The 25,381-nt window shown below is 38.6% G+C and overlaps 1 protein-coding gene and 1 long non-coding RNA gene across 5 annotated transcripts; one reads left to right on the forward strand and one right to left on the reverse strand.

The window, feature by feature from the left end:
- Nucleotides 1–4,505: 4,505 nt before the first annotated feature.
- LOC131538126 (uncharacterized) lies at nt 4,506–14,021 on the reverse strand. Of its 4 annotated transcripts, none has more exons than XM_058772004.1 (12): nt 13,871–14,021; nt 12,584–12,848; nt 9,883–9,943; nt 9,515–9,655; nt 9,296–9,414; nt 8,979–9,115; nt 8,765–8,858; nt 8,539–8,638; nt 8,119–8,372; nt 7,770–7,956; nt 7,457–7,584; nt 4,506–7,369 (listed from the first exon to the last, which is right to left on the reverse strand). In XM_058772004.1, exons 2-12 carry the CDS (start codon nt 12,665–12,667, stop codon nt 7,052–7,054), a joined length of 1,623 nt encoding a protein of 540 aa, XP_058627987.1. In that variant the 5' UTR covers nt 12,668–12,848; nt 13,871–14,021; the 3' UTR covers nt 4,506–7,051. The 4 variants fall into 4 exon arrangements, with proteins under 4 accessions (XP_058627987.1, XP_058627973.1, XP_058627981.1 ...); XM_058771990.1 differs by having other exon boundaries at nt 9,296–9,438; nt 13,871–14,020; XM_058771998.1 differs by lacking the exon at nt 13,871–14,021 and adding an exon at nt 13,511–13,843 and having other exon boundaries at nt 9,296–9,438.
- Nucleotides 10,660–11,442, forward strand: LOC131538153 (uncharacterized). Its single transcript, XR_009270488.1, has 3 exons — nt 10,660–10,929; nt 11,025–11,140; nt 11,352–11,442. It is a non-coding gene; the product is annotated as an uncharacterized LOC131538153 (long non-coding RNA).
- Nucleotides 14,022–25,381: the final 11,360 nt, after the last annotated feature.

Raw genomic sequence — 25,381 nt, forward strand, 5'->3', positions numbered from 1 at the left:
ATGATTTTTTTTTTTTTTTACAAGAGACTTATTCGTGTGAAACTGATGTTAAATGGTGGCGTTCTCAGTGGGGAGATCAAATCTTTTGTCATGCTTTTCATCATTCGGCAGGTGTCGCTATTCTTTTAAATAAGTTTAAACGTTCTAGAATCGGTTCGTTCAACAGAAGGGAGATGGTTACTTATAGTTACATTTACATTTACATTTAGTCATTTTGCAGACGCTTTTATCCAAAGCGACTTACAATTTGGGGAACACATGAAGCGATTCATCTTGAAGAGGCAATCCGACAAAGGAAGTGCTTGTAACACCAAGTCTCAGGCATTGTTTAAATAAGTACAAGCTAGCAAGGGAAGGAATAAGTAAGGAGAAAGATTTTTTTTTTTTTTTTTATGTGTAGGTTGAAGTCAAGTAGTGTCGAAAGAGATGAGTTTTCAGCTGTTGCTTGAAGATTGACAGGGATCCAGCACTCCGAATATGGGTGGGAAGATCATTCCACCAGCCAGGAATGGTGAACGAGAATGTTCTGGAGAGTGATTTTGAGCCTCTTTGTGATGGTACCACGAGGCGTCGCTCACTAGCAGATCTCAGACTTCTGGAGGGGATGTTGATTCTTAATAGTGAGTGCAGATAGGCGGGTGCTGAGCCTGTGGTTGTTCTATGAGCAAGCATCAGTGTCTTGAACTTGATGCGAGCTGCGATTGGTAGCCAATGCAATGAGATAAAGAGAGGTGTTACATGGGCTCTTTTGGGTTCCTTGAATGAGTTGTCAAGTTTGATAATTCCGTTTTTATTTTAGGTAATGTTTATGAATATAATTCTTCTGCCCAAACCAAGAATATGTCCACGGAGGTCACCCATTCTATATCAGTGTTAATGAAGAAATATCAAGGTGCCCTTTTGATAATGGGTGGTGACTTTAATGATGCCCCAGATTACTTTTTAGATCGTTTCCCTCCACATACGTCAACCTCTTCAAAGTTTAAATTTACTACGTTTTTGTCTTCCCATTTGTCTATTGTGGATATTTGGAGATTCTTAAATTTTAATGAAAAATGTTACTCTTGGAGTAATTCATCTAGATCCCTACAATCAAGGATTGACCTATGGTTGGTCAGCCCTGACTGTGTCCAATATGTAACAGAAGTTGCATATTCCTATGCACCCCTTTCAGATCATAAAATGGTTGTTTTGGCACTTTCTGGTTGTACAATTAAAAATAATAGTTTAAGAGTTAAGTTAAATAATAATCTGCTTAGTAATGAGAGTTTTGTAAATCAGGTTAGAGAAATAGCACAACACTTTTAGAAATAAGCAAATGACATATATTAATAAATGGGAGTTATTCAAGTTTAAAGTAATAGCCTACAGAGGATGAACCTTACAGAGGATGAAAAGGTTAAACTGGAGACTATTAAAACTCAAATTGATCAAATATATATTGATACAGCAAAAGGCGCATTTATTCGTTCAAGAGCTAAATGGTTAGAGAAAGGAAAAAAATACAAGCTATTTTTTTTCGCTAGAAAAACGAAACTGTAAAAGTAATGATGTAATTACTTCAAATCCAAAATTAATTTCAAATTATGTAGAATCCTTTTACTCTCAGTTAAATAAATCTGTATTTCAAATAGATAAATGTTCTACATTTTTTGAGTCAGTTGAGCTATTTGTCTCACCTATTTCAACTCAATTTAAAGACCTTTGTGATGAAGAACTAAGGAAATATGAGATGGTCACAGCTATCCGTTCAATGAAAAAAAAAAATAAGTCGCCAGGTACAGATGGTCTTTCAGTGGAGTTTTATCTTTGTTTCTGGGATATAATAGAAAATCCTTTATTTGAGATGTATAAGGAATGTATTGAAACGAATGAACTAACAACTTCTATGAAACAAGGATTAATAACCCTATTGCCTAAACCTGATAAAGATCATTTGATTTTAGACAACTGGCATCCTATAACATTATTGAATGTAGATTATAAATGATCTCATATTTATGCAAATCGCTTAAAAAAAGGTCTAAATGAAATCATTAGTGAGTGTCAAACGGGATTTATGGCTGGTTGACACATAAACTGGAACATTAGACTAATTTTGGATTTGTTAGATTATTCAAATCTGGTGGAGTCAGAGGCTTTAATGGTCTTTCTAGATTTCCACAAAGCATTTGATACAATCGAGCATCACTTTATGTTTAGGGCTTTAAAGTTTTTTGGTTTTGGGGAGAGATTTATCTCTATTATAGAAATGTTTCATAAAGGTATTAATAGCTCCATTAACTTACAAACAAATACTTCTAAAAGATTTCCTATTTGTAGAGGAGTGTGTCAAGGTTGTCCTATATCCCCTTTTTTGTTTCTTATAGTTGTAGAGTTTCTTTCCATTAAAATCCTGAACTCTCCAACTGTTCAAGGAATAACCATCTTTAGTAGATAAATTAGATTATCTCAGCTTGCGGATGATACTGTTCTTTTTTTGAGAGATAAAGAACAGTTGCCCGCAACGCTGCAGTTAGTAAATGAATTCTCTGGTGCTTCTGGATTAATGCTAAATGTTACGAAATGTGAAATAATGGGCCTTTATGATTCAAATGAAAAAATTTTGTGCAATATCCCAATAAAAAATAAGATCAAATATTTAGGAATAAGTATTACAAAGGATCTAACAGAGAGGCAAGAATTAAATTTTTCCCTTAAAATAAAAAAGGCTCAAAGTATATTTAATAATTGGCTTCAAAGAGATTTGACTATTATTGGCAGAGTTCTATTGACCAAAGTAGAAGGGGTATCTAGATTTATTTATCCAGCATTATCTCTTTTTGTTCAAGATTTTACTTGTAAAAAAAATTAATGATTTGTTTACACAATTTGTTTGGAAGAATAAGCATCATTTAAGAAAGGAAATTCTTCAAGGGCCAAGAAATGAAGGTGGATTTGAACTTTTGGATTTTTTAATTTAAATTATACCTTTAAAGTAAAATGGCTTAGAAACTGCCTACTTAAATCAGACTCAGTATGGTTTTTTATACCATACAGTATTTTTTAAAAGGTTGGAGGATTGCGTTTCTTGTTACTGTGTGATTACTCCGTTAATAAATTACCTGTGGCATTGTCCAATTTCCATCAACAAGCTCTTAAGGCTTGGAAATTATGTTATGTACACAACTTTTCCCCACATAAAGTAATCCTGTGGAATAATGCTTATATTACAGTTAACCGGAAATCTCTTTATTTACAAAGCTGGATGGATAAAGGTATTTATTATTCATGCAATATTTTAGATCAATCAGCGCATTTGCTTTCCTATGAAAATTTCATGAACAAATGGTTATTTCCTATTAAATATAAAGAATACAATTCTGTAATGAAAGCCATCCCCACAGGTCTACTGATGTTGATGACAAGTCATATGTTGTCATATAATATCTGTCGATCTGAACCTGTAATTTGTCTAAATGGGGTTGACATTAACAGTAAAAAGTGTATAAATAAATTTATTAGACAAATATTTTATAAAAATAGATCCCTAAAGCCTAGAGGGAAATTTTTCTGGAATGTTTTCTTCACAGATATTATGTGGAGAAAAGCTTGGTTGCTCCCTTATCGATTCTGTATTTCTAACAAACTTAGGGAATTACATTTGAAAATCCTTCATAACATTTATGTTAGTAATTATACTCTGTCAAAATTTATGAATATTGATGGAAAATGCTCATTTTGTTCAGATCAGCCAGAAAAATTGGTACATCTTTTTTATGAATGCTACCGTTCAAAAACGTTTTGGGGAGACTTATCCTTGTATGTCCAAGAAAAAACTGGTTATAGTTGTGATTTGAATTCAAAAGATGTTTAATTTTATTTTGAATCAAAAAGTATATCTGTTAACTTTATGCTGAATCTTATGATTTTATTTGGTAAGTTTTATATCCATAAAAGTAAAATAAATAATTCTAAACCTTGTTTGAAGGTTATGATTGATGCACATTCATATATGGATTCTCTTCAGTTTATTGATACACAGTAAATTTTGCAGTGTTAAAATAACTCTTTAAGAGTTAAATTCAACACTGGACTCGAGTGTATTTGGTCCCACTCAGAATAGGTGATAAAATTACTCTCGTCATAGTGTTCAATTTTCAGAGTAAAATTAACTCCGTTTGGAGTAAAAAATTAACACTGCTCAACACTGAATAGTGTTACTACAATTTAACACTAAAGGAAATTAACACCAATTAGTGTTAATATTTTACTTTTGTAGAGTTACTTTAAAAAGAGTTTTTATTGGTGAAAAAAAATCCCACTCAGGGAGTACAATTTTAAAACCCATTTGGTGTTGCAATAGGTTAAAATGTTGATCAAACAACAGTAAGTGTCAATATTTCACTTTGTGGTGTAACTACTTTTCTCTGCTATAGTGCAAAGTCAACTCTTACAGAGTTTTTTTTTTTTTTTGGGGGGGACATTGAATACATGGAATAGAACAGAAAACAACTTCATCAATGTACCATTTAAAACATTTATTAAAACACTGTCAGGCTTAAAACAAATACATCACATCTGAAAAAAAAACATCACATCTGCATAAAATGGCAATAGGGCACTATATGCAGTGCAGAATCTGTTGTGCCATATTTCATTTGAAGATCAAATGGTTTGAAATAACAGCTCGTTAACATTCGCTACCTTTAAAACTTGGTCTGGATGCAGTCTAACTGTAAATGCATGGTAATGGTCATCAAAACAGAGTGTTTCCATCAGTGTTCCACATAACAGTACATTTTCATCTTTCACAGCAATAGTCTTGATCTTACAAAACACAGGCATCTCGCATGCTACTTCAGTACAGATAATAAAGTTAGGGCGATACTCTGTGCCATGATGTTTGATCCATTTTACAGAATAGACAAGTTCTGATACTTCCACTCCTAGTTTGGAAGCCATGTCCATCCCACCTTTAAGTTCACTGAGTTCCATCATCTTCCCTGGCCCAAGAGTCAATCTGTACTGGCTAAAAGACTCCCAGTGCATTGCCATACAACTCTGGTGCTTTTTGGCTAGTGTTTTAGTGATGTTTTTGAAGCTTTTTAATTGTGTTTTAAAAAACTTGTGTTTAGCCTCATAACGCATACAACACATGTGCAGAATTGGTCCAATTTTTCTTATACACTGTGGGTAATGTATCATTATGTGATGCTTTGGCAACAGATTTTTTTCGGGAAATAATTTTTTGAATAGCTGGTGATGTTCAATTATTAAATGTTTAAGATAAATGGTCATGCCTTCTGTTAGGACTGGTGAAAATACGATGTTAACAATCTGCAGAAGTAAAAGCAAAAGATACCAGTGTTTATCATCTCTCTGCACTAAATCACCAAATAACAGAGGCATGTTGCGCAACAAGCACCAAGATTGGATGGCATTTAAACCCAAATCGTTACTGCCACCAAACAATTTGACCATTGGAGGACGGTTTCTCTGCTGATTGTAACCATAATCAAAAGCATGTATTCTACCAGCAAGATCATCAGCACTCAAAAAATTATGCTGAATGTACTGCAGAACAAGTTTTACCTCTAGCTGAGCGACACCTTCTAAAATGTTGTGCATTATATCCACAGCAAAATTGTTTGCGGTGTTGAAATACTTGAGTGAATTTAGCAAACACACCCGTTTGACGCCATAGACATGAGGTAGTGTAGAGTCATCTTGTAACCTTTTACAGTGCATAGCATGCATCTCAGTTGTTCTTAGTACAACCTCAGGGTTATCTTCAGAAAACACAAACTGAAAGCGATCTTTCTCAAGAACACAGAAACGACAACAATATTGAGCCCCAAATGACTCCAGAAAGCCTAATAAGCTGTGTAAGCCAAGGTTATCCCCTGTGACTTGAACAATTGTACCCCTAACACAACTTCCAGATACTGGATTCTTAACCCCCTCAATCTCAAGCACTTTTAGATCGTTTACTAGAGGCTCAATTATAGAATTAAAACCATACCGTCTAATATCCTGTGCATGAAAGAGGGCACATAAATGAATATTATCCAATGAGGAGTTAAAAATGGGGGGGAAATTCCTTAACGTAAAATAGATAGCACCCAATTTGTGTATACCTTTTTTGGAACCCAATGGATTAGCGGTCTTGAAATCATCGTAAAATAACTGAATTTGTAAGGCATCTTTTTCTGTGCAAAATAAAAGATTACTTTTAAAATGTGCCGCATCACTTAAGTCAACATAAACACCTTCCTTTGGAACATGCCTGGGTTTAAACAAATCAGTAAGATGCGGATTTTGCAAAATTGAATTTAGTGTTTCTAAAATTGGTATATAAGCATATTTATCTGTTACAACAACTTGATCAAATGTTCCAGTGGTTTTATTTCTCCTGCTGTCAAATCTTGTGCCAAGCACTATTTCGGTTGGTTCAACAGTTCCCCATTTCTCTGTAAAAAGTCTCTTTCGTTTGGCTTCAGAATTTAACAAAGTAAAAGGATTTTCCAAATGTTGAATTGAACTTTCTATTTTCCTTTTAGTAGCAATGTCATGTGGAGACAGACATAGCAAAGCTGCATCCTGGGCCTGATTGTGAATCTCAAAAACGACTTCCTCCATAGATGAAACAAAACCACTTATAGCAGACTGACTCAACCCAGCAACTTTTAGTTGTGCAACAGCAGACGCACACATATCCAAAGTGCTCTTATTTGACTTTAACAATACAGATGTTGTGGCCACCTCTCCAACAGTGCCAATCTGATCAAATGTTTGAGCACTACTTTGTCCTTCTGCCTCAGCAGTCTCACGATTGTCAATGGTGTCAAAATTCTGGTCACTTTGCTCAGTATGTTTTGTATTCAAGTGTTTTCTAAAACCTGAAAAAGTACCAAACACAGAACTACACCCTGCCTCTACACATTTAAGGCGAAGATTCTTTCCAGGAACAAAACCATGAACTAATCTGAAGTGCCTAAGAAGCAATTTTGAACCGTATAACTCAGCCTGACAAACAAAACACTTCATGAGGACAGAAAACTTAAAGCACCTAGCTAAGCAGCCTTGCTCTAACCTCAGCAACACGAGGACTCTCTTTCACTTTGCCAACATCTATGTTGTACACAGTGGTCTGAATGAAAGTGTACATGTTGTGTAGCATAATGTTGTAAGATGTGCCAAAAACAAAGTGTGCCTTAAACAGCTCGTCAAAGGCACCAAGAGAGGAGGTTGACTTGCATGGAATGGCATGCTGATCAAGAACGATGAAGTACTGGTGAACTGAATTCTTCTGAGGTCCCACGGCCAGGAGGTAGGGCTGAGCAATAGCTGTCATTTCTCGAAGATGCTCCTCAATGTTTGTTCCACTCTGAGAAAACCAAGCAAATTGAAGAGAACTATCACTGATGTGTTAAATATAAAACAGAAAAATAAATAAAAAGAAAAACAAACAAACCTTCTTGAATACAACAAGGTGTTTTTCTGCTTGAGAGGCAGACACCTTTCCTGGTCTTTTCCGGCCTTGGGCAGAAGGTGGGATCAGATGCAACAGAAGTATTATGGAAGAGAGGTCGCTGTCCCAAGCTGTTTAAACACATTTTATGTTAGCAAAATCTGATCAATAATGCAAACTGGAAGTGAAAAATAGAATAAAGAACATAAAAAAAAAAGGCATGGGGAATAAATCTTTCACCCTTAAATTCCTTAGATAATTTGTTCAATATTTCAAATTAATATTTAAAGTATAAAATTAATCTTAAACATTTTACCAAAATTAACACCCTCTTCTGAGTCAACAGTAGGAGATTCAGCTGCTAGCAGTAGTTCTTCCAAATCACTGGTGTTTGGAAGCTTTTTGCACTGCTGAAGCACTTTTTTCTTGAATGCAGTGGTCCACTTCTCCAGTAGCTTGCCTGACACTCCTTCTCCAAACATCAGAACAAAGTCTTGCTCAATCTAAGAAGAGGCAGAAAAGGATGACCAACATTTATTTTTCTAAGTACCAGACAAATCATTATGGATATAAACCCATGTAGGCATTGAATAAACTTGTATTTAAACATTAGTACATTTTATTGTATTGTTAAATTGTTAAAAGTATGATTATAAACACTTTACCAAGCCTTTAATGTCTTTGAATCGTGGAAAGATTGTCAGTATCTCATTTGACTGCATGGGGTCAAGAACCATGTTGCGGCGATAGTCGAATGTCAACTTCATTTTCTTCTTGATGGCGTCCTCATCAGAAGAATGGCGCATGAATGCAATTGCTTCTTTGCATTCATCCTCATTCAAGATGGTCTCTGGATTAAACTCTGACTGCCGTCTTACAGTTGGTCCTCCAGACCCCACTTCAGCAGACGTTCCTTGTCCTGATAACAACAAAAACATTCTAAAAGCTTCAACACTGCTTAAAAGAATGATAAATGAAGTTAATCCTTAAAAAGGAAACTTAGCAACAGAACTCCTGTGAAAGATGGCAAAATGAGCTATATAAAAAAACAAAAAGGTAGAAGATTTCAGAATTTCATTGTGTACCTTCAAATGATGCACGTCGTTCTTTAGCTAAGCCTCTCTGTATAGTTTTGACTCTCCATGCTAAGTACCCAGTACCGCTTTCACCATCATAATAATGTTCCTTAGAGAAAAATACAGATAAAAAGTCTTTAAATTCAACAGCAAAATACACCACCTGTAGTTTGGGTATGTGAGACCAGCAGCATTTAAAATATCAACACAGAATTAGAATTCAAAGCTGACTTACGTAGCCATTTTTGGAAAAGGGGTCACTGAGGTAAGGGAACAAAGCCACAATTCCTCTGGCATATTTTTCTTTCACCTGCCTTGGTGGTGATGTACTGCAGTACAAAAAAAAAAGGAAAAAGATTTTTAGTGTCCTTTGCATGAGTTTAAACAACAACAACAAAAAAGGTTAGAACTAGAGATCATATACACCAGATAATGATTATAAAGATTACCCATTATTTTCTATCATGTCAGCTGCCAAGATGTTAACCATTTTCCTCCTCGTTTCATCCCCCAAAGACTTAGTTCGGTTGTATTCATTTATTACACGCTCTCCACCAGGTTTCTGGACAAGAATGGTTTCCACCAACTGAAAGATTACAATAAAAAAATAAATATAAATCAGTCTTAAAAATCATAACTTCAATCAGAAATGTCAAATTCATGTAAATTTTTAAAAATAGATTTAATAGTTTCAACAGTCGTTTTTCTTTCTTTTTTTTTACTTTTTCCCCCCAAAATGTAAAAGTACTAAAAATTGAATACCCACCTTTTTAGCTTCGCCATCTAGCCTTATTCGTTTGCTGGAGGTGCTTTCTTCAATTATGACTGTATCCTGTGAGTCACTGGAGTCAACGGGTGAAGACAGGATTGACTGCCCATGAGAGGCTTGTGGAGAGGCAGAATCCAAGTCTGGTTGCAGATACATTTTTATGGGGAATTATTAATTAGTAGTATTAAATAAATGAGTAATGTAATAAATACAAACCTGCACCATGTTTTATGGTAAGAACTCCAACTGAGGGATCACTGACTACATCCTCAAAAACATCATCATCCACCTCAGTCCCTGATTCATCAAAAACCTTCACATTCTCAGGTACAGCTGGGACACCAAACTTTAAAAATGCTTAAAAAAAAAAAAAAAGTATTACATTTTATGAGAAAGGATACATGACTTGCAAGGTTTTACATAGCGATGATGAACTTTGAACATCAAGGCACATGCAACATGTGATTTTATAGTATATTCTCATAAAATTACTAGACATCCATCAAGTAACATAGATAAAAAAATAAAAAAAAAAACTTAAAAAAAACTTTCTAAAATAATACAATGAAAGTATATTTTTTTACCAGCAGACAAAAACTCCTCCAGTCTCAGCTCAGTTATCTTGACAAATTTTTGGGCATCCCCAACCCACATAGCGAGCACACTCGGGCCGATTCTGGCTGAAATGCGGCACTGTCGGCTCAGTCACGACGTCGGTGAGAAGATAATGGGCCAGAGCCGCGCCGACTCTACAAAACACTTCTGGTTGACAGACGGCTTTTTCTCTCTGGGCCGATCTCGGCTGAAAGCTGTTGTACGCGCGGCAGGTCCACACTCGGTGTAGTTGTGTGTCTCTACCTTCGGCCCGAGCTGGTTTTTGTCTCCGGCGGCCGCTGCTAGAATGAAGATCCGCCTGAGAGAGAGATTTGGCGGTTAATCCTGAGGAGATTTCGGCGGCACAGGTCTCAAGAGGAATACTTCAGCTGCAAAAGGTAAATTAAGTTATTTAATGATCGATCTAGTGTTGTTTGATGTTTAAATGCCAGGAGGAGTATAGTTTTAGATGGTTTCTGTTAGGTTTGCGATGATAATAGCGTCAGAAAAATCATTCGGTCCGGATATATTGAGTGTTGATGAGTAACGTTAGGCCTAACTGTCAGGCGCGGTCTCTTTAGGAAAACAATATGTAATTTTTTTAATATGAAAAACCGATGAGCTGTATCCAGTGCACGATAATGTAAGGTAATTAAATTTTAATGAGTTAAATTCCATTTTGTTTGCTAGAATTCATTCGATTCATCTTTTCAACGAGTGATTGCTATTGAATCAAAGGAGTCGGACGCTGCTGGAGCCATAAACATCTATACGAGTGACTCTGTCTGATTCGATTCACTGAACCATTCAAATGAGTCATTTGTTTGTAAGTCAAACTGAGCACGCTATAGTAGCATTACACCTGCTAAGATAATTCAATATGTGCAATCTGAATTTAATAATAATATTTATTTTGTGGTAACACTGCCGTGTGGGCAGCTCTGACAGAGAAAACACATATGTAATCTGACATTTATTTATTTTATTTTTTTACAGAAATTCTGAGCTGCTGCATGAACATTCATCAAACATATAAGGTGCGAATTCTGGCTCTCGTCCTAATGATTGTAAAAAGCTGTAATGCTTAAGATTAAATAATTACCTTACAATATATATTTGTACATATTTCAAGGCTGCAATTTGGAAAAAAACTTTCAAGCTAATGCTGCTGAAATGGAGGTCAAGGGGACTATGAAGAGGTGGCTCCAGCTGATCAGAAGAGAGGACTTCAGGAGGCAGACACACTCTGTGAGTTTAAAAGACCATCTCTTTAACCTTCAATACACATGACACACTATCACATTTCTATAATTCAAATCTCTTAAAGGATTTTTATGCTGCACCAATTAGGGTAAGCAGCAACACTTCCTATAATATCTAATGTACATGTTAATTTGTAAGAAGAATGACATCATTGCTTATATTAGTTGCTTATATACTGTCTCACCCTTATCCCTAGGTTACAATAATCAGCTGATCCAGTCGGTATCCAGACCAGACGGTGGACCTGCACCAGGAGTGACCACAACACATCCCTGACTGTCAGCGGAGACCATGTCAGCTAGATGACAGATCCCTGTGAAGACCTCATTGATGGCCCCAGCACAGATCCTCAGCAAAGACTACGAGAACCAGACAAGCCCTCTGCACAGACCCTTTTACCAGCTTCACCTGCTGGCGTGATGTTTCCTCATGCAGAAGAAGTTGGACGAAATATTCTGAATGATATCAATCCACAATCTGACTTGTGATGCAGCCTGGAATAATCACACCACGTTCATTCGTTTGGCCAGACGAGACTGTTTCCTGACTGAGCCGGGTCTTGTTTGGGTTTGGGTTCCTTGTCACTGTTGCCTTTTGTCTTGCTTGGTTGAAGACACCTAATATTCAGCAATATTATTGACTTGACTGCACTGACACCATTTGATAAGAACTGAACTGAATTATGACACACAATGTTTTATATATGAAGAGTTTATTTGCAAAAACGGATAACGGATAAAATTTTGTTTTTTGTTATCATGTTTTTGTTTTATTGTGTTAGTTAGCTAGTATTTATTAGTTATTCTTTACCTAATCAAAATAACCTGCATGCAGTTTGATTGAGATTAATTGGAATGCACAATGAAAAACATGATTTTTAAAATTGTTAAAACGAAGTTATCTGTTTCTGCAAATGAACTCTTCATTTTATATATATATATATATATATATATGCAGTAAATATAATTTACTTGTTACTGTGTGGTTTAAAAAGTGTGAATGTTTATACTGTAGTGCATTTGTTCATGTATATTTAAAGTATTTGGTAATTTTATAATTAAAGCCTTTTTAATGTTTTTAAATGGTTGTATTTGTGTTTTACTGCTGAATTACATTTAGCAGTTTCTGGGCCACATTCGGCCCGGGGACCAAGCCGAGTCTCAGCCAGATCTGGCTTAAAGTGTCTGGGCCAGACCTGGGCCACATAAAATAATAGAAGTCACTCTACAGTATGCGGGCCAGATCTGGGCCACGTCAATAAATAAGAGTCATTTTACAGGTTGTGGGCCACATCTGGGCCAGAGGAAATTGTTTGAGTCGGTTTTCAGTGTGTGTGCCAGTTTTGGGCCGGGGACCCAGCCAGAACTGGGCCAGAAGTGAAGCAAGGTTGTGGCCCAGAGGTGGGCCAGACAAATTTTGCTATCTGGGAAGTTTCACCTTAACCAGCATGATCTGTAAGAAGTGACAGAGTATTACACAGATTACAGTGTAAAAAGGTTTAATGCCCAACATATAAATAAGTACAGAAATTGTGTTGCAATAGTTTGCATAGTCACCTCAGTATTTGTGATTAGATCTAAGAATTGGTCATACAAGTTCAAACACTCTCAAATACTTTAGTAAATACTTAACTTTACAGTGGTTAGTGTTTCACTTCATTTAGTGATGCCATACAGTTTCTGATCCAAGTTGCCTAAAATAGAGAATTTAAAACTGTGACAATAATACGTTAATTGTGCAATATATGTGCTATGCCATGCCAATTATATTGCTACACTCGGTTTCATTTTCAAGATTAAAGCGCGTTTTCGTTATTTTCTAATATACAACGTTTAAACACGTCACTCCTTACAAACAGGTTGAAGTTCTAACACCTACTTATACTAGCACTAACACAGCTCTGATCATGTCGGCTAATTGAGAGTCTAACAGCAATAACATAAAACTATAATACCGATAACATTAAGAAAGGTTAGATAAACAATTTAGCGGGTGTTTTTTCCTTCGTTGCACAGCGTTGAACCATAACTAAGGCCGCGCCATCTAACTTTGTGTGACTTAAAAAAAATGCAATGGTGGCGATCGAATAAATGTCTTCAAAAAATGTGTTAAATGTCGTTGGACATATTTAATCTGTGAGCTGAACAGTTGCAAATAAGTAGTTCATATAACATTACAACAGTGTCAATTACAAGACTATATATTATATTGTTATTTTTATTATTATATTTAGTCGGACTGCATCTAACGTCGTAATACATGCTCAAAATAAAAAAAACCTACATCAGCAACGATATTAAGTTACATGAATTACACATGCTAAACATTGACATATAACGTATGATGCAAACTTACACAGCCCAAGCTGGAACATCGCAATTTCAACCATCCGACACATAAAAATGCTGATGCCCCATTGTGACATTAGATAATTCAACATTAACATATTAGTCGGATAACAATGCTAATTGCAAATGAAAAAAAAAAAAAAAAGTTAGATCATTGGAATAATTTAAGCTTTAGCACTACATTGTGACGGAAAAACAACTCTACAACGCATGAGCCATGTACGAAGTTACCTATTCGGAATTTCCGAAATTAAATCAACAAAACTAAACAACTTGCATCAAAATACAACCTATGCAGTAATATTAGCACATTTATTCACATAAAATATTAAAACTGTGTTTCAGTACGTTACTTAAAAGAGCTTACCTGTCGGTTGGCGCTTAAAGAAAATGGCGATCAGAAAACTCCTGTTCAGATCTTCACAGGGGGTAAATTGAGGGGCGGAGCTTACCAGAGTCAAGTTAAAGGGTTAGTTTGCCCATTTAAGACATGAAGTTGTATGCAATCCTTACCAGCACATAGTGCATACACACTGACCCACCCTTTAGTCACCTCCCTGGTCAGAGTTCTGGCCGCTGGAAGTTTTCAAGATAGTACTCGGTTAGTTTCCGGGCCTCAAAACTGTGCGTTTTACGTGAAAAAAGTATTTGCGTTTCAAAGCTTGAATAATTTACATCACAAAAAACACGCCTGACAAAATTCATACCTCAGTTTTAATCGGCACTATTTTCTTTCCATTTCTATCAATCCGCGCTGCTGTCAACGTCAACAGTCGTGTGGGTCCAGAAAGGGTGCTTATGTCTGGATACCACTGCACAAATCTTTCAGCCACGAGAAATGCAGTTCCAGCATGTCTTCAAAAGAAAGGTATAAAAATGTATCTCAAGGTTAACGGTTAACGTTAAGGTTACCTCGACCGCCTCATGAGACTGCTCGTGAGCTAATTAAACGAACAGGGCATTTATTTATTAAATTAAATTAGAAAACCTACAAAAATGCAAAACACTACTCATCTTGGTGACATCTAACGTTATAAATCAGGACTATAGTTATAGGACTATATCATGGCCACGAATTAAGAATTTGTTCCTCAGACTGAATTCGTGAGCCGCTCATGACACAGCTCTGTTCTGCCCGAAGTACTCAGAGATGCCGTCACCAAGCGTTTGATAGGAACTTAATCTAATTCGTCATAAAAAAAAAAACACTTAAAAAAACAACAACAAAAAAACAAAAAAAACAAACACATTTGCTAATTGATTCCAACTAAAATCGCTGTTGTTAGCACTTAATATTTCTGTAGTACAGCCAAACAGCGTAGCTCATTCATAAAAACATATAAAAGAATGCTCATGCGCAAATGTCTACACTAATAAGCTCTGCTGTATTATAAACCAATGAAATTGAAGGTGGGCGGAGCAACACTTGTCGCCCCATCGTCCAGGGTGCACTCTGGAGCTACTCATTTGTCCCGTGCCCTCTTTCAATAAATCTCATTCTCAGTCAGTATATTTTCCAAAATATAGGCTATCCAAATGGTATCTTAACACGATAATACATGTAGTGCAATAATATGAAAAGTTATCATGAGACCAGCTGACCGCGTCGCTACAACGTTCTTCACGGGACTAAGCGACGTCTTTTGAGCAGCGGTGCCAACTAATTTTCAGAAAAAGTTGCTAAGGGAAGGTGGATTTGTTGCTAAAAGTTGCTAAATGACCTGATGTCATTGCGCGAAGACGTCATTGCGTAATCACCACGCAAAATTGTCACATCAAATCTCAACAAAAAATATATTTTACATATGTTAATTTAAATTTGTTTGTAAAATAATATGCATAATTTTAAAATATAAATAACTATTTTAATTACACTGAATTATTGAACACTTGCACAATTATGAATTATTACAATTTAAGTTTTTTAATAGCCAGTAAACTAGTAATACTACACATTCTCAACAACTATGCTTTAAGTAGTGTATTAGTAGTTAGTTAGTATGCTACACTCTAAAGTCTGTAAAAATAGGGCACAATCTACTATGTTAAAATAAAAGAATTTTCCGTATTGGTTTTTTACCTGCATTTTAAATTATGCATTGTGTTTTGGGGTTACAGGGTTACAATGGATAATTTCCTGGACAATTACTAATAACTTTTCCATTTTTCTGACAATTGCAGGTAAGCTACTGTATCATAAATGAACAATTATTCAATTATTATTATTAAATGTAACAATTGCAAATAGCAGCTAACTCAGATCACGTGATGTGTGTACCGCTAGGCATCTTTGGTTTCCTCTTTTTGTGTAATTTGGATGGAAAATGTGTGCCTTTTTATTGTCTGAGTCACTTATCAAAAATTGCTAAAAGTTGCCAAATAAATTTTAAACATTGCTGAATTTGTTGCTAGTTGCTTTTGGAAGAAAAAGTTGCTAGGGTAGTCTGAATATAAATATAGCAACAAAATTGCTAAGTTGGCAACACTGCTTTTGAGGACGTGCCCACGACGTTTCTGGGACGTCAGCCAAGATTCTAAAAAATGGAACTTTACCACGACGTCCTCACAACGTCGCCATAACGTAATGTCGCGCTGACCAAAGGACGACGAACTGGCGACGTCGTCACAACGTTCTGTGTTTGCTGGGTAGTTTTTAATAAAAAATAAACCCAGGCAGGGCCATGATATCTATTTGTACATGCATTCACATTCATAGCCCCAATACAAAAACTGTAAAATAAAAACAAAAGTATAAGTTAAAATAAAATAGCTAAGTTATAAGTTAAAAATAAAAGCTGAGTAGCTATTTGTCGTTACAGCGCCTCACAAACCCGTGTCCTAATTTGAAGTTGCACACAAAGTAACAAACTGGTAAAATACATAAATGCAACAACAGACAGAAACAGAAACTAGATTTAAAACAAACAAACAAAAGGTTGATACTAACCTTAGGTTTGCTTGAGAAAGCTTAGCCTGAAAGTTTGGACAGTTTTTAAGATTGAAAGTTTAGAGAGAGAGAGAGAAAGAGATAGGGGATGCAGTTTGAAGCTGTTTTAAATTTAAAGTATAAAAGCTCAAAGTTGGACGGTTTTAAGATTCTCAGACATATAGATGCAGCTGTGTTCTGGCTGGTTCTGAATGGTTGCAATGGTTTAGCTAGCTAGGTTTCTGCTTTGAACATCTCTTTCCGAGGATATAGGTGCAATTCTATAGAGGAGCTACTTCACTATTGTTTACATGTATTAATATGAAAGATAATAAACAAAATAAATGTAATAACTTAATAGCTACTGATCTTCTTATGTGCAGGTGAAAACATGTAAACGTCTGCGGAGTAGTATGAAAACGCGCTGCGTTATTTTAATTGATCAGCGTCGCGCTGCTGAGATTAGTTCACACGAGATTGAGCCGAGACAGGTCAGTGTAGCGCGAAGTCTTTAATGCTGTTTCGTCCCATTTTTTTTATTTATTTATTTTGGTGTGTTTCGCTTCCCTTAACGTTATGGTTAGGGTGAGTACTGAGCACTTAGATCATTCTCTAAAGGTTTTGCTTTGGGACCCGATATAGTTTACATTGTAATTTGAAGAATCGCGAGTTCATGCATTCGTTGGTTTTATGGTCGTGTTTTTCCCGGTAGTCTAGTTTTATTCTCCACACAGGTCACATATGTGCAAAATTCTCCTCGTTCGGGGCTTATATCATTAGATATTATAATTATAAAATTAGACTGAGATCGGTCATGAGACTGTCAATCGGTAGGCTATAGATTGTTTTATCGTTTATTAAATATCTAGCTTTAAACTGCTTAACATTAGCCTGACAGGAGCGAAATAAAATTAATGGATAAAAAATGAAAACCATGAGTTTGAGGTGCTTTATTAGGTAGCTTATAAGCAACTTGTGTTCTGTTACTTGTCAAATATGATGCACGGGAACTTTCATTCATGTTATTTTTTTTTTATATATATTTTTTTATTTTAATAATGATTTCAGTTTTAATAGACTTAAACTATGTACGTGCACTTAACGTACTTTCTCAGATGTTCCAGTATTTGAGTGGTAACCACGCCAATATGATTTACATTTGACTAATTAAATGTTGATATTTAAATTAAGTACTGTTATTAAAATATTTCAAGACCACCCATTCTTAGTATTTTATTATTTTTTTTTAAAGGAGCACAACACAACACCAAAAGCTTATTTGTCCCACTTTAGCTGATGTCCCACTTTTGCTGACTTCACCCATATATATATATATATATATATATATATATATATATATATATATATATATATATATTCTTTTGGGACAGTAAGAAATCAACAATTGCTACTATAATTTAGAATATTTAATTTCACCAACAACACTGTTTGGTAAACTAAATTGTTCCATTGGCTCAATATATTGTTTCTGATTGAACCTACTGCTTCCACTGATACAGTTCAATTCACAGAAATTCATTTAGACCAGGGATCATTAAACTTGATCCTGGAGGGCCGGTGTCCTGCAGAGTTTAGCTCCAACTTGCCTCAACACACCTGCCTGGAAGTTTCAAGTATACCTAGGAAGAGCTTGATTAGCTGCTTCAGGTGTGTTTGATTAGGGTTGGAGCTAACCTCTCCAGTACTGAATTTGGTGACCCCTGATTTAGACCAACTAGAAAATTTTGAAAACTGAAATTTTGAAGCGAGTGCCTGAGATAATTATTAAATCAGGGCCTTGGCATTCAATGTGAACAGCCTCCATGTATGTCCAGTTCACACAGTGATCATCTACCAGTGATTTAAACTCTCACATCCAATCTGAAACAGATTGCAACTTCACATGATAATGAAAACATCACAACGTGTAAACATCACAAAAGCAAAACAAATCTATATTATGACATTGGTTATGATGACATATATCCTATATCCCAGTTTAAAAAGAATATTCTTGAAGTAGCTGCTGACCTGTGTCCAAGAAGCGTGTGTCATCAGAACAGTGCTTTAAAGGTTTATGCACTGTATAATCAATTATTATTATTATAATGACTACACGATTAAGAACACATTTTACTCCATAAGTTTGTAGCTACAGAAAAACTGGCTATACAAGAAAGTAAGAATGACACAGAATACTTACACCAGGCTAGCTTATGTACATTTTATTAAGCCACGGATAGATTTGTTGAGGTTTATTTCAGGCATTGTTGTCAACTGTCACGAATCCGGTCTATGAACTTCCATTCACTCAGCACCAGAGGTCACTCGCTCACTACATTGACTCTCACAACACCCATCACACTGGACTCCATTTCCCATCATTCATTGCACTGATTGCACACATGGCTGATTGCACTAATCACAGGCACACCTGATCCTATGCACACACTGATTACACGCCTTATTTAAACCCTGGACTTTCTTTCCTCTCTGTTGAGTATTGTATGTGCTTATCGTTCCCCTAGCCTTAGCTACGTTACAGAGCCCCTGATAGTTTTCCTAGTCTTCCCCTGCCTGGACTATTGCTTCGTTTTCAGATAACCTCTCTCGTCAAGCCCCTTTGGATACTGTTCGCTGTCGACCGACCCAGGCCAGTTTTGGATTACTCTTTGCCTTGCCTGTATTTATGACCATGCCTTTAAATAAAAGCTTGCACATGGATCTGCACGTCTCACGTCTCGTCAGCCCCGTTACATCAACACACTGCAGTACTGTTGTCACCAAACAACACTAAACTAATCAGACTATTCAAATAAAAGTCAAGGCCTCACAAATTAAATAAAAATGCTAAGTAAAAACGGTATAGGTTTTTCTCTCATTGTTTGCACTGCTGTAATCAATTAAAAAAAGGCCTGCAATAAATCAGGCAAAACAGTTTATCATTATTTTTGTTTATCATATTACACAAACTATGCATTATTTTGAAACTGCTGCAGTTATTGTTTAACACAAAAAACTTTAACTTTTCAAAATAATCCATAAAACAATTAAGTGCGATTTTAAAACAACGTGCAATTATACTTCAGTTCCATTTGTTTGTCTTGCTGGGACTGTTTTTCACAGGAACTGAATATTACATTTATATTTGTGTGAAGTTGAAGTTGAATGTGAATGTGAAGTTGAAATGTTTCTGTTTTCTTTCAGTGTGACACAGCTCAAAAATTCTGATCTGATTTGTTTACTCATCTAAGCTTTCTCAAATGACTCTGCTTTAACTTGTACTGTAACTTTTTACAAAATATTTTTTTAAAAACACATAAACAAAAGTTCGCCTGATGTACTCCATTCAGGAACTCGAGCTGCGTCGAAATGCTTTGGGAATGCCTTCAGTGTGACCACGCTCTGAATCACGTGTGTAATCAGACCAATGGATGGGCGAGACGTCACGGGCAGGGTGACGTAGAGAACAGGAAGCATAAAAGCACGTGCGGTGGAACCGGCGTCAGCTTTCTGACATTCAGCAAGCGCTCTGTGTGTGTCGGTCTTATTTGGTGTTGTCTGTCTATTATCACTCTTTATTTTACCAATACGAGTGAAGACAAACATAGGTGAGAGCGGGCAGAATCTCAGGCTGTGTGTTCTTCCCTGTCCGCGTTACATTACGGGTGGGTATACACACAGTTTGTGTGTTGTCTGCTTGGGAGCAAAACACGCAGAGTCAGCTCTCGAGGGAGCTGACTGCCCGCATTACGAAGCGTTTGTCGTATGCTTTGCTCTCGGAGGGCTCTGGATCTGGCGGACAGGTTGGAGACGGGCTCACCCTATATCCACCTGCATTCCCCAGATCTAGCCCGCGCTGCGGTTCTTCCCCCTTTTAGTGAGAGTGCGCTGCTGCAGCTATCTTTCTCCAAAGAGTTTGATATTGTTTTTATCCGAGTGGCTCGCGTGTTACCGAGGCAACGCGTGCATTACGGTCATTCTTAGTTCATTATATGAATCTTTTCACATCAGACCGTGTTTACTTGTCTGGTTGTTTGGCTGCATTTAATTTTGAGGAATTAAATGATGTATTGCATCTGACTATGAGAAGTTAGATATATATTATATATACAATTTTATATATATATATATATGTATACAGGAGCCTCTTGGGATAATTTCTCGAGTGAGAGCACGATGTTTACCTCTTTTCCTCCGAGGAGGTTGAGGTGGTCAGCAGGGGCTGCTGGGCGGGAGTAGGCTCAATCGTGTTCCAGCTCCTCTTTCAGGGAATGTCACTTCTCATACTCCCCAGAATTTTGGAGTCAGAGTGGCACTCCCAGGCCGAAGGCTTCTAGCAGAAGGCGGATCTGCGGGCCGTCATTCTCGCTGGATAGTCTTCGGCTAGAACGCCCTGATGCCTATGGCCAAGGGCTTTTGAGGGCCAGCTCCCTCTGGGGAAGAGCAGTGTACACCGCATCACACGTCTCCCGCGAGCGCTTCTCTCAGTTACCACCCGGAAACGTAGCGGTACTAAGAGGCTCGCCATCTCCACGGAGGTCCCTAGAGCAGCTAGATCAGCCGTCTCCTGCTGGTCCTCCTCTTCAGGGCATCGAACTAGCCGCTCTAAGTACACCAGAGGCAAGTCTTGGAAGACTGGTTCCCTTAGTAGGTCACTTGGCGGTGTGGGAGCCCCTGCCAAGTGTGTCTCATTGGGTCTTGCCTAGCAGGCTCTGGTTCTACCAGTTTAGTCTTCCTGGGAGATGACGCGGGTCTGAGGACCGTCATTTCAATAGAAGACTTCAGTAAGAGAGTCCGGATGCTTATGGCTTAGGACTTCGGGGTGCAGGCCCCTCTGGGGAAGACCAGTGTACACCGCATCACACAGTGCCCGTCTCTCCTCAGTGCCCTCAGGAGATCAGTCTGACAACCCTGCTGATGTTCCAGGGCGCAACGGTCTCCTGCGAGCACTTCTCTCAGTTACCACCCGGAAACGTAGCGGTACTAAGAGACTCGCCACCTCCACGGAGGTCTCTAGAGCAGCTAGATCGGCCATCCCCTGCCGGTCCTCCGCTTCAGGGCACCGAGCTAGCAGTTCTAAGTATACCAGAGACCAGTCTTGGAAGACTGGTTCCCTTAGTAGGTCACTTGGCGGTGTGGGAGCCCCTGCCAAGTGTGTCTCATTGGGTCTTGCCTAGCAGGCTCTGGTTCTACCAGTTTAGTCTTCCTGGGAGATGACGCGGGTCTGAGGACCGTCATTTCAATAGAAGACTTCAGTAAGAGAGTCCGGATGCTTATGGCTTAGGACTTCGGGGTGCAGGCCCCTCTGGGGAAGACCAGTGTACACCGCATCACACAGTGCCCGTCTCTCCTCAGTGCCCTCAGGAGATCAGTCTGACAACCCTGCTGATGTTCCAGGGCGCAACGGTCTCCTGCGAGCACTTCTCTCAGTTACCACCCGGAAACGTAGCGGTACTAAGAGACTCGCCACCTCCACGGAGGTCTCTAGAGCAGCTAGATCGGCCATCCCCTGCCGGTCCTCCGCTTCAGGGCACCGAGCTAGCAGTTCTAAGTATACCAGAGACCAGTCTCGAGAGACTGATTCCCTTAGTAGACTATTTGGAAGCGTGTAAACTACTGCCAAATGTGTCCCAGTGGGTCCTGCACACTGTAGAGCGAGGCTATAGAATCCAGTTCGGTTCTCCTCCGCCTTAGTTTAAGGGGTCATCCCCACTTTGGTGGGTCCCGAGCAGGCTCTGGTCATGGAACAGAAGTATTACTCCTTTGAGAAAGGAGGCCATCAAGGTGGTCCCTCCTCACATAGTAGAGTCCGGGTTCTACAGCCAGTACTTCACCGTTCCGAGGAAGGATGGAGGTTGCGTCCTATTTTAGATCTGCATCATTTGAACCGCTCAGTCAGGTGACTGAAGTTCAGCATGCTCACACTCAAACAAGGTCCGAGGACTGGTTTGTCACGATCGATCTAAAAGGTGCACATGTCTTCATACTTCCTCATCACAGGAAGTTCCTGAGGTTTGCTTTTGGGGGCAAAAGCTTACCAATACCAAGTTCTTCCTTTTGGCCTTGCACTCTCACCCCACACTTTCACGAAGTGTGTGGATGCTGCTCTGGCTCCTCCATGATCCCAGGGCATCCACATACTCAACCACATCATATGGCAGTTCGACATCGAGATGTTGTTCTCGCTCAGATGAAAGAGCTGGGGGTTGAGACTAAACTCCAAGAAAGGTGTGCTTTCTCCATTACAGAGGACCACTTGTCTCGGCGTGGTGTGGGATTCGACCACGATGCAGGCATGTGTGCCCCCTGCTCGGTTCGGTTTGCGACTCGAGAGACATCGCACTGTCCCCTCTGGTTCTCTCTGACTCATCCTGCTCCATAAAAGAGCCCCGTTCTGGCCGGTTCTGATTTCCCTTCTCGATGGCTCTCTGTGGAGATTTCCGTCAGGAGGGATCTCCTCTCTCAGGCGGAGGGTACGATCTCACCCCCGCTCAGAGCGGTGGAAGTTATGGATGTGACCCCCGAGGGGGCACATCCTGTAGCTTCTGGTCTCTCAACCGAGGTTGTTGAGACCATCCTCCAACCCAGAGCTCCCTCTACAAGGAAACTGTACGCCTTGAAGTGGAAGCTTTCAGCTCGACCCAGTCAACTGCCCAATTGCTACAGTTCTGGAATTCCTGCAGACCTGTTTCTCCGCAGGGTTGACCCACTCCACCCTAAAGGTCTACATGGCGGCCATTGCGGTCTACCACGCCCCTTATGGTGGCCAGTCAGTGGGCAGACACCACCTAGTTACATGTTTCCTCCACGGTGCACTGAGGCTGAGGCCTCCGGCCAGAGAAGCTTATGCTAAGTGGTGGATTAGGATACTACTCCATAGCCTCGAGTCCTCTGATCTCCCCTCTCCTCGGGGGTCAAGGCTCACTCTCCAGAAGCTGGCCTTCGGGACACGGTCCCCGCCTACTTTAGCACTTATGCTTCCTGGTCTCTACGTCACCCAGCCTGTGACGTCTCGCCAATCCAATGGTCTGATTACACACGTGATTCAGAGCGTGGTCACACTGAAGGCGTTCCCAAAGCATTTTGACGCAGCTCGAGTTCCCTTGAGGAACTAGGGTTACATATACTGAACAAAATGATAAACGCAACACTTTTGTTTTTGCCCCCATTTTTCATGAGCTGAACTCAAAGATCTAAGACTTTTTCTATGTACACAAAAGGCCTATTTTTTCTCAAATATTGTTCACAAATCTGTCAGTGAGCACTTCTTCTTTGCCGAGATAATCCATCCACCTCACAGGTGTGGCATATCAAGATGCTGATTAGACAGCATGATTATTGCACAGGTGTGCCTTAGGCTGGCCACAATAAAAGGCCGCTCTAAAATGTGCAGTTTTGTCACACAGCACAATGCCACAGATGTCGCAAGTTTTGAGGGAGCGTGCAATTGGCATGCTGATTGCAGGAATGTCCACCAGAGCTGTTGCCCGTGAATTGAATGTTCATTTCTCTAGCGTAAGCCGTCTCCAAAGGCGTTTCAGAGAATTTGGCAGTATATCCAACTGGCCTTTTTGGTTTGCTGATCGAGTGGCCCATGGTGGCGGTGGGGTTATGGTATGGGCTGGCGTATGTTATGGACAACGAACACAGGTGCAATTTATTGATGGCATTTTAAATGCACAGAGATACCATGACGAGATCCTGAGGCCCATTGCTGTGCCATTCATCCACGGCCATCACCTCATGTTGCAGCATGATAATGCGAGGCCCCATGTTGCAAGGATCTGTACACAATTCCTGGAAGCTGAAAACATCCCAGTTCTTGCATGGCCAGCATACTCACCGGACATTTCACCCATTGAGCATGTTTGGGATGCTCTGGATCGGCGTATACGACAGCGCGTTCCAGTTCCTGCCAATATCCAGCAACTTCGCACAGCCATTGAAGAGGAGTGGACCAACATTCCACAGGCCGCAATCAACAACCAGATCAACTCTATGCGAAGGATATGTGCTGCACTGCGTGAGGCAAATGGTGGTCACACCAGATACTGACTGGTTTTCGGACCCCTCCGGACCTCCCCAATACAGTAAAACTGCACTTTTTAGAGTGGCCTTTTATTGTGGCCAGCCTAAGGCACACCTGTGCAATAATCATGCTGTCTAATCAGCATCTTGATATGCCACACCTGTGAGGTGGATGGAGTATCGCGGCAAAGGAGAAGTGCTCACTAACACAGATTTAGACAGATTTGTGAACAATATTTGAGAGAAATAGGCCTTTTGTGTACATAGAAAAAGTCTTAGATCTTTGAGTTCAGCTCATGAAAAATGGGGGCAAAAACAAAAGTGTTGCGTTTATCATTTTGTTCAGTGTATGTAACCTTGAGACGTTTTAGCTTATATGTGTTTTGTCTGAAGGTATAGCCTATAATTTTCTTTCCTTTAATAAAAATAATGTTTTTGTTGTTTTGTTTCTAACAAATTATTTGCTATCATTTGAAAGTAATTTTCTATGGAAGCTTCTGCTAAAAGTAAACATTTGTTTCTGTTCTCATGTTGGTATAGGCCTAATGTTGTTTATATACTGTAGGTATATAATATTGATATCCTGAAATGTCTGTAAATGTACTATACAATAAAATGTTCAGTGCACAAAAGTAGTTGGGAATATTTGGTATTACCAAGGATGAGTGGCAAATCGTGGTGGTTTAACTAATTTCCAGTCAAACTCTGGAGTGTATACAGTCTTTTCTGTTATTTGTATTTTAGGTTAATTAATGATCCTTTATTGATAGATTAATTGGTCCATTAATTTACCAGACATACACCCTGTGATTGTTAAAATGAAGTTAAAAAGTTAAAATTGTTAAAATGATATATAAAATGATAAATATATAAAATGATATATATATAGGTGAGACTCATTGTCAGCTTGAAACTAATGTT

This window comes from Onychostoma macrolepis, chromosome 01 (assembly GCF_012432095.1).
Source record: "Onychostoma macrolepis isolate SWU-2019 chromosome 01, ASM1243209v1, whole genome shotgun sequence".
NCBI lineage: Eukaryota > Metazoa > Chordata > Actinopteri > Cypriniformes > Cyprinidae > Onychostoma > Onychostoma macrolepis.

Bases quoted from the DNA above. Each gene is read 5' to 3' on its own strand.
- LOC131538126 (XM_058771990.1), bottom strand. From the start codon at position 12,667: ATGTTGGGCATTAAACCTTTTTACACTGTAATCTGTGTAATACTCTGT. The intron at 7,585-7,769 runs GTAAAATGTTTA...GTGTTTAAACAG, and splicing joins AGAAGAGGGTGTTAATTTTG to CTTGGGACAGCGACCTCTCT. The intron at 7,370-7,456 runs GTTTGTTTGTTT...TGGTTTTCTCAG, and splicing joins ACCTTGTTGTATTCAAGAAG to AGTGGAACAAACATTGAGGA.